This window comes from Ranitomeya variabilis, chromosome 1 (assembly GCF_051348905.1).
Source record: "Ranitomeya variabilis isolate aRanVar5 chromosome 1, aRanVar5.hap1, whole genome shotgun sequence".
In the NCBI taxonomy this organism is placed as follows: domain Eukaryota; kingdom Metazoa; phylum Chordata; class Amphibia; order Anura; family Dendrobatidae; genus Ranitomeya; species Ranitomeya variabilis.
The window spans coordinates 924663102-924682655 of NC_135232.1; the positions used below are offsets into that span (position 1 = coordinate 924663102).

At 42.2% G+C, this 19554-nt stretch overlaps 1 protein-coding gene across 2 annotated transcripts in view; it reads left to right on the forward strand.

The window, feature by feature from the left end:
- Positions 1 to 1122: 1122 nt before the first annotated feature.
- INTU (inturned planar cell polarity protein) overlaps positions 1123 to 19554 on the forward strand; it is a 97470-nt gene continuing 79038 nt past the window's right edge. The window contains exon 1 of one of the 2 annotated variants that reach the window (XM_077279103.1): positions 1123 to 1518. In XM_077279103.1, the coding sequence (XP_077135218.1) occupies positions 1430 to 1518 (89 nt within the window). In that variant the 5' untranslated portion in view covers positions 1123 to 1429. Of the gene's footprint in view, positions 1519 to 19162; positions 19497 to 19554 lie in introns of those variants that run through there. The other variant, XM_077279102.1, reaches the window with a different exon arrangement.

Here is a 19554-nt window from a genome sequence, read left to right on the forward strand (position 1 = left end):
TATAAACGCCAGGGGGGTGACAGGTTCCCTTTAAGTACCAAATTGGCTCTATCACTAAGGGGTTAAAATCCTCGAGAACAAATTTTGTAAAAATCTGAACAGCTGGACATAAGGGGGAAACCTTGTTGATCTGGGCAGAATTTGCTCTTTCAATAATTCCTCCAAAACCAAAAAGGGCTTCTTGCTCAGCTGCGTTATCCAGACCAAGATAGGATTTGTCAAGGCTGTGTCATTTTCTTAAAATGAGTTTACGGGAAAAAAAAGTATAAATCTTTCATGGCTTAAGTCTCATCACAGTTTCTTGTTTGCTCTTGTAATTGGTATCAACCATGGTAACGGAGTCATCCTTAAAAACTTCATTAAGTTTTGAGAGGCGCATCTCATTACGCGCTCTAAAATCCATATTAACCCTAGAATCAACTGTGAATGGCATAGAAAAAATTAATCAAAATAAAAGAAGACTGGAAAGTCACAAAGTGCAAATAGCGTCTTATATGGGTAAAATGTCAAAAGGAATTGTCTAATGGTGTTCACCTGGTCAGGCTGTGTGCACACAACCACTGATAACGCTGAGGCTGCTGCAGACCCACGAAAAGATGAAAGTGCAGCCGATGGAGAAGCGAATGGGTTAAATTTGTGCTGCCAACTATATATTCCACTTGTCCCAAGGAATACCGCTTAATTGCAGCTACTCATTCCCCCCACTGCATCTCACACACAAGCTGCTACCCAACTATCCCCTTTTTCTAAATGGAAAGTTTGCTTCATTATGTTAAGACAGCCCACAGATCTGTATTCCTCCATAGCCAGGAAGAATTGCCTTTCAGTAATCACGGAAAGCTGAGAACTTGTTATAACTGTGATCAAATTAGTTGCCACCTAGCTTTCCAAGACTTAAATACTGAAATGCACACGGGAAATAATCTTTCAGAATGCTAGCGTTCAAAATCTCATATCTTAGCATGGGGTAAGCCAGCTACACCTGACAAGTCACTGCTGGACAAGTCTCTGAGCCTTCGCTGGTATTTTTTTTTTATTTCCCTGACGTCTGCAAAATGAATGGGGAGTGGGAGGGCTAAGGCTTTGGTAAAATCACAACTATGAGCTGCTGAGAGACAGGAGAGAGGATGGCAGAGTCTACTGCACCGCATGTGCTGATAGTGCTGCACATAGGGTCCCTAAAAGAGGAGGGGACAAGGGACCTGGGCTTGACTGTGGCCACTCAGTCCTCTGCTGGAGTTGGGTTGAAGGATGGGGCACAAAGGGGGCTACAATACAGACGCATTTCGCTCCAAGGCTTCTATAGCTGTAGAAATCACTGTTATGTGAGATCACCATATAATCAGTGCATCCATAGATTAGAACCCTACAGGATGGGCATGGACTAAAAACATCTTCTCTATGCTATGAGCCAAGCTCTAAGAGGACCATGTTTAAAGTTGGCGACCATATAATCCCACGGGCTGTCACGAAGAGTCTAGATGACCTGGACTCTGTCCAAAGCATCTTGTTTCACAGGTAAGTTAGAGAAATTACAATTCTTCATTTTTTTAGAATTATGAATAGTGCCTGCAAGTAAGAGTAGATAAATCTGGGGAATGAGAGCTGTAGGCACAACGTCCCACCATACCTGATCAAAATGGTTTGTTGTTTTTTATTATTATTTTACTATTATTCTGATAAATGCAGGATAGATGGATAGATAGATAGATAGATAGATAGGTTATCATCCTTCAAGAAGCTAATTAGGCCATAGAGATAAGTAAATCAAAGCATGTTAGATCATCTTAAGCTAGCCATGTGCATTATTTTGGGGGGGCACCCATGCCACCAATATAAACAAGATTATAACAGTATAATGTATTTTGGGACTAGCCGGCCATCTCCTGGGAATTTCAACCTGTCTGTTTTGTATCCATGATTATTAGTGTCAATTGGAAATAGAGAGAGTTGACAACCTGCCAACCTCCCTTGGCACCTCTTATGCAACATGTCCAATTAACTGGAAGTGTTTGGCAGTCAACATATTGTGAGATCCCCCATTATATTTCCTCACAGGAAAAAATGTTGCCTTTCAGTTCTACACTGTATTTCCGATGTCATATATAAGAGGTGCACATGTCGAGTGATCAAGGCTGAATGTATTGTGGAACTCGGCTTGGGTTTTCTGACAAATTCCATTATGACCTTTCTAAAATGTACAATGAATTAGTAACTCCATTTTACTTATCTGAAAAATGATAACATTTGTGAAAAATTTGCCAAAATACCACACTAAAGGTCTACCGATAAAATGCAGCACAGTGACATGAAGAGTTTGGTACGGAAAATAGACTATTTTGCGCAAATTAATGACATACATAGATTTTTTTAAAAAAGGAGCATATCTTAACTGATTGTTTTTTCCTATAGCATGTAATAGTTTTTTTTCTACAACACTATACCACTTGTCAACCAATGATATGCTCACAGAGTTCATGATGAAAACTTTTCTTACTGAAAAATCCATGCTAAGAAAAAAAATTCACAAATACAGTTTTTTTTAAATTCAACAGCCAAATTTAGAGAGGTTTTGGCAGAAACATCCAGAGAACTGTTATGTTGCTTCATTTTATATTTGAAAAAAAAAATAGCACCATGTGTATGATCTTATTACAATGTACAAATACAGTAGTGCTCAAAAGTTTACATACCCTGGCAGAAATTTTGCTTTCTTGGCATTTTTTCAGAGAATATGAATGATAGCACCAAAACTTTTTCTCCACTCATGGTTAGTGGTTGGGTGAAGCCATTTATTGTCAAACTACTGTGTTTTCTCTTTTTAAATCATAATGACAACCCAAAAAATCCAAATGACCCTGATCAAACGTTCACATACCCCATTTCTTAATAGCACGTATTGCCCCCTCTAACATCAATGACAGGTTGAAGTCTTTTGTGGTAGTTGTGGATGAGGTTATTTATATTCTCAGATGGCAAAAGCTGCCCACTCTTCTTGGCAAAAAAAAATCCAGTTCCTGACAATTCCTGGGCTGTCTAGCATGAATTGAGCGCTTGACATCTCCCCAGAGTGGCTCAATGATATTGAGATCAGGAGACTGACATGGTCACTCCAGAACCTTCACATTGTTCTGCTGTAGCCAATGACAGGTCGACTTGGCCTTGTGTTTTGGATTGTTGTCATGTTGGAATGTCCATGTACATCCCATGTGCAGTTTCCGGGCTGATGATTACAAATTTGCCTCCAGTATTTGCTGATAATGTTCTGCATTCATCTTTCCTTCAACTTTGACCAAGTTTCCTGTGCCTTTGTAGCTCAAACATCCCCAAACAATTAGCGATCCACCTCCGTGCTTTACTGAAAGGATGGTGTTCCTTTCATCATAGGCCTTGTTGACATCTCTCCAAATGTAACTTTTATGGTTGTGGTCAAAAAGTTCAATTTTGGTCTCATCACTCCAAATTACATTGTTCCAAAAGTTGTGAGACTTGCCTCTGTGCTGTTTTGCATATTGTAGGCAAAATACTTTGTGGCATTTGTGCAGTGCCTCCTTATTGTGCATCTTGAAACAGCCACACCGCTAGTTTTCAGAGAGTCCAGTTTTTAAACTGATGCTATTTGTCGGTTTATCTTTGCATCCTAAACAATTTTCCAGGCAGTTGTGGATGACATTTTTGTTAGTCTACCTGACCGTGGTTTTGTTTTTACAGAGCCCCTGATTTTCCATTTATTAATCACAGTTTGAACGCTGCTGACTGGCATTATCAATTCCTTGGATATCTTTTTGTATCCCTTTCCTGTTTTATACAGTTCAACTACCTTTTCCCATAGATCCAATGACAATTATTTAGCTTTTCCCATGACTCACAAATCAGAAATGTCTGTGCCTGGATGAAAGATGCAAGAGTCTGTCTGGATACCAGAAACTCTCAGCTTTTATGCACACACATTGATTACAAGCAAACAGGTCACAGGTGAGTATGTTACCTTTAGTAGCCATTGAAACCCATTTAGGTCAACTTCTGTGCATGATATCAGGCCAAAATCGTCAGAGCATGTGAACTTTTGATCAGGGTTATTTGGATGTGTTGGGATGTCATTATGATTTGAAAATAGAAAACACAGTAGTTTGACAATAAATGGCTTCACCCAACCACTGACCTTGAGTGGAGAAAAAGTTTTGATGCCATCATTCATATTCTCTGAAAAAAGACCAAGAAAGCAAAATTCTGCCGGGTATGTAAACTTTTGAGTACAACTGTATATGAGGGGACGGTACAGAGATCTTTCTTGGGCTGCCGTCACACTACCAGTATTTGGTCAGTATTTTACATCAGTATTTGTAAGCCAAAACCAGGAGTGGAACAAATAGAGGAAAGTATAATAGAAACATATGCACCACTTCTGCATTTATCACCCACTCCTGGTTTTGGCTTACAAATACTGATGCAAAATACTGACCAATTACTGCTAGTGTGACGGCAGCCTAATAATCTTTTTACACTTGTGACAGAGACAAGAGGGCATCCTCTACATCTAGAGTAAAGAAGTTTAATCATAATCACAGACGCAGATTCTTTACTATAACAGCAGTGAGACAAACTCTCTGCCACATGATATAGTAATGGTTGATTCACTACTAAAATTCAGGTATTACAGGTTATGGGTATTAGATCCTGTGATGGGGCCTTCATCCAGGGAACTAGTCTGATTGATGCATGTGGAGTCGTAGGGGAATTTTTCCCCTAAGGTCAGGATCACAAGAGTGTCTAAATTGGACAAGAGGTAAACGATGTTTTATCAGATAGCACTTGGACCAATGTTATTCAATGGGGTAGTGCTGATGACTGATTTTTTTCACTGTCAATCTGTGAAAAAAAAAATCGCAGTATACTTCAAGTCTATGGGTGTATGGAAAGCGTCGAACTGCACTCGTATGACATTTGAGTGCAGTATGATTTCCGCAGACTCACATAATGCAGAAGATGGAGCAATTTGACTCAATCAATGCAAAAGACTGAGCAATTTTGTTCTCCATCTTCTCACAATGTGTAGTGGTTCTCACATCCAAGAGAATTGGATCACACTATGTTGAAACTCTGAGCAAACTCGGATCAGAATCTGATCAGAGTGTCATTAGCATAAAAGACCTGATGCTCTCGGATGAGAGAATCTACACTCGTGTGATCCTGGCCTAATATGGAGCTATTAGTGTCTGCCCCATGGCATATGAAACTACAGTTGTGTGAAAAAGTGTTTGCCTCCTTCTTGATTTCCTATGCTTTTGCGTATTTATTACACTTAAAATGTTTCAGATCACCAGCATATTGAAATATTAGACAAAGATAACACAAGTAAACACAAAATGCAGTTTTTAAATGGAGGTCTTTATTATTAAGAGAAAAGGAAATCCAAACCTACAGGGCCCTGTCTGAAAACCTGATTGCCCCCTAAACCTAACAACTGGTTGGGTCACCCTTGGTGACAACAACTGCAATCAAGCATTTGCAATAACTGGCAAGGAGTCATTTACAACACTCTGAAGGAATTTTGGCCCACTCGTTTTTGCAGAGTTGTTGCAATTCAGCCACATTGGTGTGTTTTCGGGCCTTTTAAGGTCATGCCACAGAATCTCAATTGAATTAAGGTAAGTACTTTGACTAGGGCACAAAGTCTTAATTTTATCTTTCTTAAGCCATTCAGAGGTGGACTTGCTGGTGTGTTTTGAATCATTGTCATACAGAATAACCCAAGTGCTCTTCAGCTTGAGGTCACAAATAGATAGCTGGACATCCTCTTTCAGGATTTTTTGGTAGACAGCAGAATTCATACTTCCATTTACCACAAGTGTTCCAGGTCCTCAAGTAGCAAAACAGGTGTGCAGATCATCACACTACCCAAACCATATTTTACTGTTAGTATGATGTTCTTTTTCTGAAATGTTGTGTTACTTCTATGCCAGATGTAATGGGACATACAGCACAGAGCAAATGTTTGGACACACCTTCTCATTTAAAGATTTTTCTGTATTTTCATGACTTTGAGGCCATGTGCACACGTTCAGGATTTTTCGCGGTTTTTTCGCTATAAAAACGTGATAAAAACGCGAAAAAAACGCTTACATATGCCTCCTATTATTTACAGGGTAATCCGCATTTTTTGTGCAAATGTTGCGATTTTTTCCGCAAAAAAATCGCATCGCGGAAAAAAAAGCAACATGTTCATTAAAAATGCGGAATTGCGGGGATTCCGCACACCTAGGAGTGCATTGATCTGCTTACTTCCCGCACGGGGCTGTGCACACCATGCGGGAAGTAAGCAGATTATGTGCGGTTGGTACCCAGGGTGGAGGAGAGGAGACTCTCCTCCACGGACTGGGCACCATATAATTGGTAAAAAAATAAATAAATAAAATAAAAAATAGTCCTATACTCACCCTTTGATGGACCCCGAAGTGTTCCCGCCTCTCCGGTGCATGCTCTCTCTTCGGTTCCTATAGATGGTGTGGTTCAGGACCTGTGATGACGTCACTGTCTTGTGATTGGTCGCGTGACCGCTCATGTGACTCACGCGACCAATCACAAGCCGCGACGTCATCACAGGTCCTGAACCACACCGGCATCTATAGGAACGGACGCCGCTGAGGAGATCGTCTGGGTGAGTATAACCATTTTTTATTTTTTTTATTATTTTTAAACATTCTATCTTTTACTATAGATGCTGCATAAGCAGCATCTATAGTAACAAGTTGGTCACACTTGTCAAACAGTATGTTTGACAAGTGTGACAAACTTGTCAGTCAGTTTTCCAAGCGATGCTACAGATCCCTTGGAAAACTTTAGCATTCTGCAAGCTAATTACGCTTGCAGAATGCTAAAATAACGCAAAAAAAACGCAAAAAAAAAATGCGGATTTCTTGCAGAAAATTTCCGGTTTTCTTCAGGAAATTTCTGCAAGAAATCCGGACGTGTGCACATACCCTTAAAATTGTAAATTCACACTGAAGGCATCAAAACTATGAATTAACACATGTGGAATTATATACTTAACAAAAAAGTGTGAAACAACTGAAATTATGTCTTATATTCTAGGTTCTTCAAAGTAGCCACCTTTTGCTTTGATGACTGCACTGCACACTCTTGGCATTCTCTTGATGAGCTTTAAGAGGTAGTCACCGGAAATGGTTTTCACTTCACAGGTGTGCCCTGTCAGGTTTAATAAGTGGGATTTCTTGCCTTATAATTGGGGTTGGGACCATCAGTTGTGTTGTGCAGAAGTCTGGTGGATACACAGCTGATAGTCCTACTGAATAGACTGTTAGAATTTGTATTATGGCAAGAAAAAAGCAGCTAAGTATAGAAAAATGAGTGGCCATCATTACTTTAAGAAATGAAGGTCAGTCAGTCCGAAAAATTGGGAAAACTTTGAAAGTGTCCCCAAGTGCAGTTGCAAAAACCATCAAGCGCTACAAAGAAACTGGCTCACATGAGGACCGCCCCAGGAAAGGAAGACCAAGAGTCACCTCTGCTTCTGAGGATATCTGAGTCACCAGCCTCAGAAATCGCAGGTTAACAGCAGCTCAGATTAGAGACCAGGTCAATGCCACAACGAGTTCTAGCAGCAGACACATCTCTACAACAACTGTTAAGAGGAGACTTTGTGCAGCAGGCCTTCATGGTAAAATGGCTGCTAGGAAACCATTGCTAAGGACAGGCAACAAGCAGAAGAGACTTGTTTGGGCTAAAGAACACAAGGAATGGACATTAGACCAGTGGAAATCTGTGCTTTGGTCTGATGAGTCCAAATTTGAGATCTTTGGTTCCAACCACCGTGTCTTTGTTCGTCGCAGAAAAGGTGAACGGATGGACTCTACATGCCCGGTTCCCACCGTGAAGCATGGAGGAGGTGGTGTGATGGTGCTTTGCTGGTGATACTGTTGGTGATTTATTCAAAATTGAAGGCATACTGAACCAGCATGGCTACCACAGCATCTTGCAGCGGCATGCTATTCTAGCCGGTTGGACCATCATTTATTTTTCAACAGGACAATGATCCCAAACACACCTCCAGGCTGTGTAAGGGCTATTTGACCAAGGAGAGTGATGGGGTGCTACGCCAGATGACCTGGCCTCCACAGTCATCAGACCTGAACTCAATCGAGATGGTTTGGGGTGAGATGGACCGCAGAGTGGAGGCAAAAGGGCCAACAAGTGCTAAGCATCTCTGGGAACTCCTTCAAGATTGTTGGAAGACCATTTCCGGGGACTACCACTTGAAGCTCATCAAGAGAATGCCAAGAGTGTGCAAAGCAGTCATCAAAGCAAAAGGTGGCTACTTTGAAGAACCTAGAATATAAGACATATTTTCAGTTGTTGCACTTTTTTGTTAAGTATATAATTCCACGTGTTAATTCATAGTTTTGATGCCTTCAGTGTGAATTTACAATTTTCACAGTCATGAAAATACAGAAAAATCTTTAAATGAGGTGTGTCCAAACTCTTGCTCTCTACTGTACACCTTCCAAAAAGTTCAACTTTTGTCTTGTCAGTCCACAGTGTATTCTCCCAAAAGTCTTGGGATCATCAAGATGTTTTCTGGCAAAACAGACAGACCTTTATGCTTTTATTGCTCAGCAGTGGATTTCATCTTGGAACTCTGCCATGCAGGCCATTTTTGCCCAGTCTCTTTCTTATGTTGAAGTCATGTACACTGACCTTAGCTAAGGCAAGTGAGGCCTGCAGTTCTTTGAATGTTGTTGTGGGGTATTTTGTGAAGTCTTGGATGAGTTGTTGCTGCGCTCTAGGGGTAACTGCGCAATAACAGAGACTCGCTAGCTTGATTAGATCAATGAAGACTCTGCCTATAAAAGGGCAGATGAGATTCACATAACTACACATGCGTGGGACTACAGCTCCCCAACTGCACATCATAGGTCAGTGTGAGGTGCATGGGAGGGGGGTGTCATTATAATGAAGTCAGGAGTCTGAGATTTCTTCAAGGCACCACACACCCTGAAGCCTGGAAGAAAGCATTAACATATAACATTAAAACTCCTTTTCTCAACATCTACTCGCAGCTATAAGGCATACAGGTAAGACTAGTTTAACCATTCAATTACATGTATGCCCATAGTAATAGCTCAAAATCGTCCAGGGGTGACAGATTCCCATTAAAGAAAAATCTGCACCAAAATCCACCTGAAAAAGGGAAATTGTCACCTCAATAAAAGCTATTTCCCTGAAAATATAGTGGTAATCAGCAGGTAGATACTGTTTAAAGATATGTGCACACAAAGTCTTTTTTAGGTGGATTGTGCTAGGAAAAGCTTCAGGTTTTCAAAGATACCAAGTAGTTAAAAGAAGTGAGCTGACCATTCTTCACGCATTTTCAGCTCAGAAAAAACTATTTGCTTTTTAATAGACATCAATGGGAAGGCTTAAGAGACCCACAGAAGACTTTGAGCATTTTACTAGTGGTTTTGGTTAAAAATCTTCTAGCGCTTTCTTCATTGTTGAATGGAATAAAAAAATTACCAGAATGACACAAAAAAAGGGTCACAAAAATACTGAAAAAAATTTTTTGGTCAAAAAGTGCTAAGGAAATGACAAAAGAAAACAAAACACTAAAAATAGCAATTTCTAAAAAAATTAAAATCCTTTTTTTCTTATGAACAATCCCTTCTAGGATATGTACACATAAGACACATGCACAGCAGATTTTCTGTCTGGATTTGTTTATTACAATAGCAGCCTTTTAGATGCGATTTTATGAAATATCATCCAGTAACAGCATGGTTTGTACTCAGAAAATGAATTTCGGAGATGTGAAATTGACCTTTTTGCGCTGCTCTCCCCAGAAGCCATGCTTCCTTATACTTTGTCAGTTTGTGTAAGAAAACCCCCATATACATCTGTATGGAATAAAAGGCATACAGAGGTACAATAAGGGTCTACACACATTGCTGTAATACGATGATGTTCATGAGGGCTACATCTTAACAGAGTCCCGTTAGTGCTGTCAAAGTCAAGGTCTCCAACAACTCCATTAAATCATTCATGGGCCTCCAAAATAAAAAAAACTCAATACCAATAAAATTACCACTTAAAAGTGAAATTGTAACAAGAACAAGAAGGACAATCCATAAGTTTATGCAAATTGAAGAAGTAGCGGGTGTTGCTGACGTCTGCAAATAATCATACTTTCAAACACCTACAGTGGCATGTAAAAGTTTGGGTACCCCATGTCAAAATTACTGTTATTGTGAACAGTTAAGCAGATGTCAAAATTACTGTTAGGCCATGTGCACACGATGCGGAATTGGTGCGGATCCGCAGCAATTTTTCCGTGCAGAAACGCTGTAGTTCCGCAATGTGATTTACAGTACAATGTAAATCAATTTGGGAACAAAAATCCTGTGCTAATGGTGCGGAAAAATCAGCACTGAATCCGCAGTGGATTGAAAAGAAGTGCATGTCACTTTTGTGCGGAACTGCAGCAGATTTGGACCCTTCCATGATAGAAATCCGCAGGGGTAAAATCAGCACAAATTCCGCACAAAATCCGCATCAATTCCGCAGCTTTTCCACACAAAATCCGCATAAGATCCGCAGAAAATCTGCACCTGCGGATTCTGCCAGGAGATGCGGATTTGGTGCAGAAAATTCTGCACCCCATTCCGCAACGTGTACACATAGCCTTATTGTTAACAGTTAAGCAGGTTAACGTTAAGGATGACACATTTAGGGTTATGGCTTTTTCACCATCATCCTTAGGAAAGGACAGGTGATGCAAATTTCCCAGCTTTATAAAATCGCAGTCTCCTCTAACCTTGTGCCAAAGAACAGCAGCCATGGGTTTGTGTAAGTAGCTGCCTAGCACTCTGAAAATAAAAATGGTGGAGGCCCACAAAGCAAAAGAAGGCTATAGAAGATGGCAAAGCATTTTCAAGTTGCTCTTTCCTCAGTTAAATTGTAATTAAGAAATGGCAGTTAACAAGAACAGTGGAGATCAAGATAAGGTCTAGAAGACCAAGCAAAATTTCGATGAGAGCTGCTAGTAGGATTGATAGAGAGGCAAATCAAAACCTCCACTTGACTGCAAAAGACCTTCAGAAAGATTTAGCAGAATCTGGAGTTGTGTTACATTGTTCTACTGCTCAGAGACACCTGCATGGCCTTCATGGAGGGGTCATCAGAAGGAAACCTCTCCTGCATCCGCACCATAAAATTCATCATCAGCTGTATGCAACAGAAAATCTAAACATGCTGATGCATTTTGGAAACAAGTTCAGTGGACTGACGAAGTTAAAATAGAACTATTTGGCCACAATGATCAAAAGTGTGTGTGGAGAGAAAAGGGAACAGAATTTCAAGAAAAGAACATCTTGCCAACCATTAAGCATGGGCGTGGATCAATGATGCTTTAGGGTTGTGTTGCAGCCAATGGCACAAGGAACATTTCACAGGTTGAGGGAAGAATGGATTCAATGAAATTTCAACAAATTCTTGGTGCAAACATAACATCATCTGTAAGAAAGCTGAAGTTGAAAAGAGGATGGCTTCCACAAATGGATAATGATCCTAAACACATGTCAGAATCCACAATAGACTACCTCAAAAGGCACAAGCTGAAAGTTTTACAGTGGCTCTCACAGTCCTCTGATCTGAACATCATTGAAAATCTGTTGCTAGACCACAAAATAGCAGTGAATGCAAGACGACCCAGGAATCTCACAGAACTGGATGCATTTTCCAAGGAAGAATAGATGGAAATCCCTCAAACCAGAATAGAAAGACTCTTGGCTGGCTACAAAAAGCATTTACAAGCTGTGATACTTTCATAAGGGGGTGCTAATAGGTACTACTAACCATGCAGGGTGCCCAAACTTTTGCATTGTCCCATTTTTCTTTTTGTAATTTTAAAATGTATCAGATGAAAAAAATTTTTTTTGCCTCAAATACAAAGAAAATGTGTAATCTTTAACTTAAGGCCTTTTAGAGATCATTTCATTTTTAACTTGCTTAACTGTTCACACAATGTATTAGGTATAGTGATGCTGCTCACCCAGTATGGTTGTGTGAGACACAACACTACTAAGGTTTAAACACAAAAGTTTACTAGCTGCTGCAGGTCCATAGGTTGGCAGATTTAACATGGTAATAGAGTATAACCTGCTCCACTGGTTGTGTGCCCACAAACAAATCCTGTATAAACCGTACTGATATCTTGTATACTGCATACTCAGAGGCCTAGCTAGGGTTTTGGTTTGGGGGGGGGGGCGAAGCTTCTGAGTGGGCCCCTAACCAGGTAACCTTGATTACAACTGGGTGACACACCCTAATAGTGGAGAAGAACCTCAGCAGATGACTGCGCTGTTACTGAAAGTAATCTCTATACAAAGACCAATATTGATATTACCGCCATATGGTCAGTGGTAGATATCAGCCCTACAGAACATATAAGGCCTCTTTCACACTTCAGTTGTTTGGTGTCAGTCTAAAACCGCCATTTTCCTCAAATAACGGATCCGTCATTTTTTGTGACGGATCCGTTATTTTCCCCATAGACTTGCATTAGCGACGGATTGTGACGGATGGTCGTCCGTTCCATCCGTCATGCGACGGATCCGTCAAAATTTGGCGGACGTCATCTAGACATTGACGGTCATTGCAACGTTTTTTGTCTGTGTTGAAATGGCGGATCGCGACGGATCCGTCGCGTCCGTCATTCCATAGAATGGCCACCTATGGGCGACGGATCCGTCGCGACCGTCATTTCGGCGGATCCGTCGCCCCAATCCGTTTTTTCAATTGCGCATGCTCCAAAAAGTATATACAACCCACAAGTAACTGATCCGTCAATAAAACGGATCCGTTAGAACCGTTTTCTCAGCAATTGTGACGGATCCGTCGATCCGTCATTATGGCGGAGAAGACTGACGCCAAACAACTGAAGTGTGAAAGAAGCCTAAGAGATCAAAGTACAATTACAAATGGTGACTTAGAGCTGACATTCTTTCTGATAGAATCATTCACTTTTCACGTCTTTTCCATCGGGCCAAGCCTGACACGACAACTTCTTCCACCCAGGAGTCGTCTGCAGAGAATACAACAAAGACATTACACGTCTCATATTTTCAGCACTGTCCCTAATAGGACTATCCCTAACCTGCACAAACTCCTTATCCTGCTGATATCCCAATGCTGAGTCGCTGCTGCCATATGTGTCCTTATTGCACCTACTTGTGGGTTTCTGGGTCTTCTAAATTCTAAAGCAACCCTCTAGAATATAGTAATGGTGGGCGCAAGTGCCATAGAAAACAGTGCCCACATTTTGCCCCCTAGAAAGTAATGCCTTCTGTGTGCCCCTTCGATAGTCACAGTAACCTGAGTTCCCCTATAACAATAAGTGCCCACTTAACATTGAATAATGTCCCGAGTCTCCGCCCCTGTACATCTCCCCTATACACAGTATGATGAACCCTCACTGTAATGTACCCCCACACAGTATACTGACCCCTTAGTAGCCCCCAACACTGCGTGATGGCCCCGTCACTGTAATCTCCACATTGTATGATGGCCGCCTAGATAGTTTCCATATAGTATAATGTACCTTATAGTCCTCAATATAGTATCATGTGCTCCCCATAGGCCTGAATAGTATAATGCATTCCCCATAGACCTGTATAGTATAATGCATTCCCCATAGACCTGTATAGTATAATGCACTCCCCCATACGCCTGTATAGTATAATATTCTCCCCATAGGCCTGTATAGTATAATGCACTCCCCATAGGCCTGTATAGTATAATGCACTCCCCATAGGCCTGTATAGTACAATGCACTCCCCATAGGCTTGTCACACTTGTCACAAGCTGACAGGGACAGAATACTTCAACTGAGAGACCTTGGTTTCTCACTCCGGCGTATCGCAGCATGCATAGGCCGAGAGGTCATCACTTCTCAACATTGTATTTTCCAGTATTTAGGAGAACAGTGATGAACTGGAATGACAAGAGGTGCAGAGGCAAACTTCTGCACTGCCAGATCATTACATAAGAAAAATAGCGTGTACTATTTTGGCATAGGGCGGTAGTCGTGGACCAGGTACTCATCTTCCACACCCCACCATGCTATATGAAAATGGGGTTCTTGGCTAGGTGTGTGCTGATATTACCTTGGAGATAAGCTTCTGCAGACCACATACCGCTGTTTACATGGCAGGTTGGGACCAGATGGTATGGAGATGAATAAGGAAACCAAAGTCCAAAAATAATCTTCTTGCTTAAAAATAAATTGATGAGAAGTATTATGAAAAGTGTATACATTGGATAGCAGGCACAAAACTTCGTGAACACTTCTTCTGCATTATACAGAGACAATAACTTTCCGGTTACATGTGGTGGTCCATTACTTTTGTTGCATGTTACAACAGTCCAGCAAACCATTTTGGAAAGGTCCATCTTCCCCTGTGAGGTGTAACGCTATGGTCCCGCACAGCTACTCTCAGTTCCCAGCCAGATTTTGAGTATCTTAATGGCTGAGGTGCATAGGTGCGGCTCCTCACTAGGAAACTCAAAGTCAATTTGATCAGGAGTCAGACCAAATGCTCCTTGCTGTGCCACTGCACCTTCAGCTCTCTTTAGGAGAACTCATGTACCAATATGCCGACGCTCCAGCTTCTTCTCCACTATGAAGAAAAGTTTGAAGTTTGCTTAAGACCTTATCTGAGAATAGGAATCTTTCCTTCAGCTTCGTACTCTCTAGGACCTCATCTTGCTGCTCACCCAAGCAATTTTCCATTCAATTGATTAGGCCTTTCTGGCCTGGGCCAAAGATTGTGTCCTCCCCTCTAACTTCCCTAGGCACCCTGCCTGAATTCCAGAATGCCTCTGCCACTTAATATTTGCTTCCCTTCAGAATGTACGATCCAATATTTTGCTCCTGCTAACCATGACATTTTAGACATAAAATTTAAAAAATAAATATATATATTGATGATAGACATATTTTTTTTGTTTTTCATTATATTTTGTTTTTTTTTATGTAACTATTTTTTTTTACTTTAGCCTTCAACTTAACCCTATTTCTAATCCTAACCCTAGTCCTAATCCTAATTCTAGCCCCAACTCTTACCTCATCAGCAGGCCCATGTCTCACCTACTTACAAAATTACAAGAGATAGCACTAGGGAGAGCACATTCAGTCTATATTTCTTAATTTCTGACCTAGATATCAAAGCTAATCCCCTTGCTGCTTTAATCTTCTAGTTTGCTGGCCTCTTGACATACATCTACTTCACCCCTGCACTGGTCCAAGAAGAAGTGGCAATGGGGGAAAGAGGAAAACTACTATTTATTATTGGGTATTAGTTGCTTTGTATGTGAACAGGCACTTATGCAAGTTTTGTTGATACAGTGAAAGATGTTGCTGTGACTGATGGTGATTTCTAAAGGCACTGCTGAGACTACTGGTGATATGGTGATAGATACTACACACAGGGACGGCGTCAGCATCCGGGCAAGTGCTGAGGCCCTGAGCAGGCGGGAGGGGGCCCACTCGCTGTCGGGGACACCGGCGTGCTATGGAGGCCGGGTGCCTGTGCCAGTGTTGGCGCTCGCCAGTGGGCCCCCCAGCCACTTGCTCTGGGCCTCGGCATTGCGATATTTACCTCTCCCGGTTCCACCGCTGCGGCGTCTTCGCGACCTCTGACTGTGACATTTAGGTCAGAGGGTGCAATGACATCACTACCGTGCGCCATCTGCCTGAGCAGTCACAATGCAGAGAGCTGGAATACGCCGACACTGAGGCTTCTGGAGCAGAGCAGCAGCCAGCGAGAAGAGGTATTTAATTTTTTCTTTAAATGTTTGGAGCAGTATATGCATCCCGTTATATATGGTGCATATTATGGGACCAACATATGGAGCAGTATATGGGGCCCATTATACATGGAGCCCATTATATATGGAGCAGTGTATGGGGCCCATTATATATGGAGCCAATTACATATGGAGCAGTATATGGGGCCCATTATATATGGAGCAGTGTATGGGGCCCATTATATATGGAGCCAATTACATATGGAGCAGTATATGGGGCCCATTATATATGGAGCAGTATATGGGGCCCATTATATATGGCGCTAATTACATATGGAGCAGTATATGGGGCCCATTATATATGGAGCCAATTACATATGGAGCAGTATATGGGGCCCATTATATATGAAGCAGTATATGGGGCCCATTATATACGGAGCTAATTACATATGGAGCAGTATATGAGGCCCATTATATATGGAGCCAATTACATATGGAGCAGTATATGGGGCCCAGTATATTTGGAGTTAATTACATATGGAGCACTATATGGAGCCAATTACATATGGAGCAGTATATGGGGCCCATTATATATGAAGCAGTATATGGGGCCCATTATATATGGAGCTAATTACATATGGAGCAGTATATGAGGCCCATTATATATGGAGCCAATTACATATGGAGCAGTATATGGGGCCCAGTATATTTGGAGTTAATTACATATGGAGCACTATATGGGGCCCATTACGTATGGAGCAGTATATGGGGCCCATTATATATGGAGCATTTTATGGGGCCAATTACATCTGGAGCAGAAAATGGGGCCCATTACATATGGAGCATCTTATAGGGCCAATTATATATGGAGCATTATATGGGGCCAATTCTGTTTGGAGCAATATATGGGGCCCATCATATACTGTATGGAGCAATATATGGGGCTTATTCTGTATGGATCAATATTTGGGATACATCATATACTGGACCATTATATGGGGCTCATTATACGGTTTGGAGCATTATAAATGGAGCTATATATGGGGCCCATCATATACGGAGGCCCCATATAATGCTTCAGTTTATGATAGGACCCATATAATGCTTATCATATACTGTATGGAGCAATATTTGGGGCAAATTATCTAAGGAGCAATATATGTGGCTCATAATACTGTATGGAGCATTATATGTGGCTCATTATACTGTATGGAGCAATATATATGGCTCTGTATACTGTATGGCGCATTATATGGGGTCCATTATTCTGTATGAAGCACTATATGGGGCTTATTATTCTGTATGGAGCATTATATGGAGGTCATTATTCTGTATGGAGCATTATATGGGCCTCATTATTCTGTATGGAGCAATATACAGTATGTTGTTCATTATTCTGTATGGAGCACTATGTGGTGCCCACATAATACTGTATGGAGCAAAATATGGGGTTCATTATTCTGTATGGAGCACTATGTAGTACCAATAATACTGTATGGGGGACTATACGGTCAGGATTCTGAGCTATTGATATCACTCATGTAAAGTAAGAATGAAGTTAAATATTTGGCATTGTACTTTACCTTTATTTCTCTGTTTTATCTGTGCATCATGAATTGTGGTATGTGTTAAAATGGCCCACAGAGACGAAAACCTGGAGCCGGCCCTGACTACAGATACTGCTTAGACTACTGGTGATATGGTGATACAGATAGTGCTGTGAATATCGATGACATGTTGAAAGGCACTGGCATGACTACCGGTGATGTGTGGAAAAGCACTAATCTGGTTACTGATGAGATGGTGAAAGATATTACTGTAATTATTAGAGATAAGTGGAAAGGCACTGCTGTCACTACTTGCAATGTGAGGGTGCTGTGACTGCTGATGTTATGATGAAAGGCACTGCTGTAACTACTAATGATATGGTGAAAGATACTGCTGTGATTATCGGTAAAATGTGGAAAGACACTGCGCACTGCGGTGCCTACTGGTTATATGTGGAAAGGTACTGCTGTACGGCATGGCTTCCCCTGTAGTTTTGATAACCAGCCAGGCAAAACTCACAGCTGGGGGCTACAACCCTCAGCTGTCAGCATTAGCAAGGCAGGTTATCAAGAATAGAGGGGCTCCAAGGCGTGGGGTCTCCCTCATTTTTGACAACCTAACACTTGCACCTATTGGAAAACTACTCCTAACGGACAGAGGTTGGCGACATCCGCTGTACATCTCTGACGGAAGGTGCCAGGGAGCATGACGCGAAGAGCAGAACGCCAGTCTTAGCTGTTAGATCCCTGAGGCCAGCCTAATAACCCCTTAGGCTACTTTCACTCTAGCGTCGGTACGGGTCCGTCGCTATGCGTTGGGCCGACGTACGTTGTGAAAATGTGGCACGACGTGGGCAGCGGATGCAGTTTTTCAACGCATCTGCTGCCCAGTCTAAAGTCCGGGGAGGGGGCGGAGTTTCGGCCGCGCATGCGCGGTACAAAATGGCGGACGCAACGTACGAAAAAATGTTCACTTGAACGTTTTTTCGCTACGACGGTCCGCCAAATACCGATGCATCCAGCGCACGACGGACGCAACGTATGGCCATACGTCGGCAATACAAGTCTATGGGCAAAAAACGCATCCTGCGAGCATATTTGCAGGATCTGTTTTTTTTCCCAAAACGACGGATTGCGACGTACGTCACACGACGCAAGTGTGAAAGTAGCCTTAGGTGCTGTGGCAATCGTGGCATCCTAGCCTGTTATGGAGGGAGGCTCAGTTAGGCCCCTGCTTGACATAACAGAAGCCCCCACAGCTACCATCCTTGTACCTGAGGCGTCAGCTGAGACTTTCCACACATCTGACTGGAGCCACACATGCAGGGACTGCTCCTCCTGCACGCCCAACGGGCAGATGCCAGAAAGGACATGTGTGGTCCCCTGCCCCTCTTCCCCAACAATAACAAGTGGAAGCACAGACACTGGTCCCAATGCACACTACAACTTATCACTCAAAACAAATCCCATAAAGGTCTTTGTCACTAATTATATCCATTATAAGGCGCATTATCTGGCGCTATGTAAGAATACACTATTACTACAGCACAGGCTATACAACCCCACGTCTGCAGGTCTCCAGTCTCTGCCAGTAAACCCTATGTTCCGTGTTATCATCCGTCGAAACTGAGACACTACGAGGCGCACAGGTCCCAGTGCAGGACTCGTGTACACTGGGGCCGCACACATCTCCCCCTGGACGCTTCCTTCCTTGCCTTCACCTGTTAGCCAGAGACTAGTGGCAATGCGTTCGGCCGAAAGGATCTCTGGGAAATGTATTTTACCGATCTTACCAAGTGTACGTAAATTTCCATTGATCTAACTACAATTACCATAGTGCAGTGCGAAGGAGCGTATCACGTGGACGGTCGAACCAATCACAAACTTTGTTCTCCTGGAAAGGGCGGAGTGTCAACTTACCTGGAGCGGAGCCGTTGCTACTAACGCTCAGCAGCACCTCGGCTGCGGTGTAATGTGCTGAGGGGAGGCTGCGCCGAGATACTGCGCTGTGTAGGCTCGGAGTATGGAAGTGCTGCGGGACAACAACACCCATGAGGACGGAGAGGATGATGAGGGTGGAGGTTGGGACAGTCGCTCATCCTCTTACACTGACTGCAGCAGCTGCTCCAGGTAATGTTGTCATATCGTGACTGTCCCCCATGATCACAACTTATTACACCTGGTTATT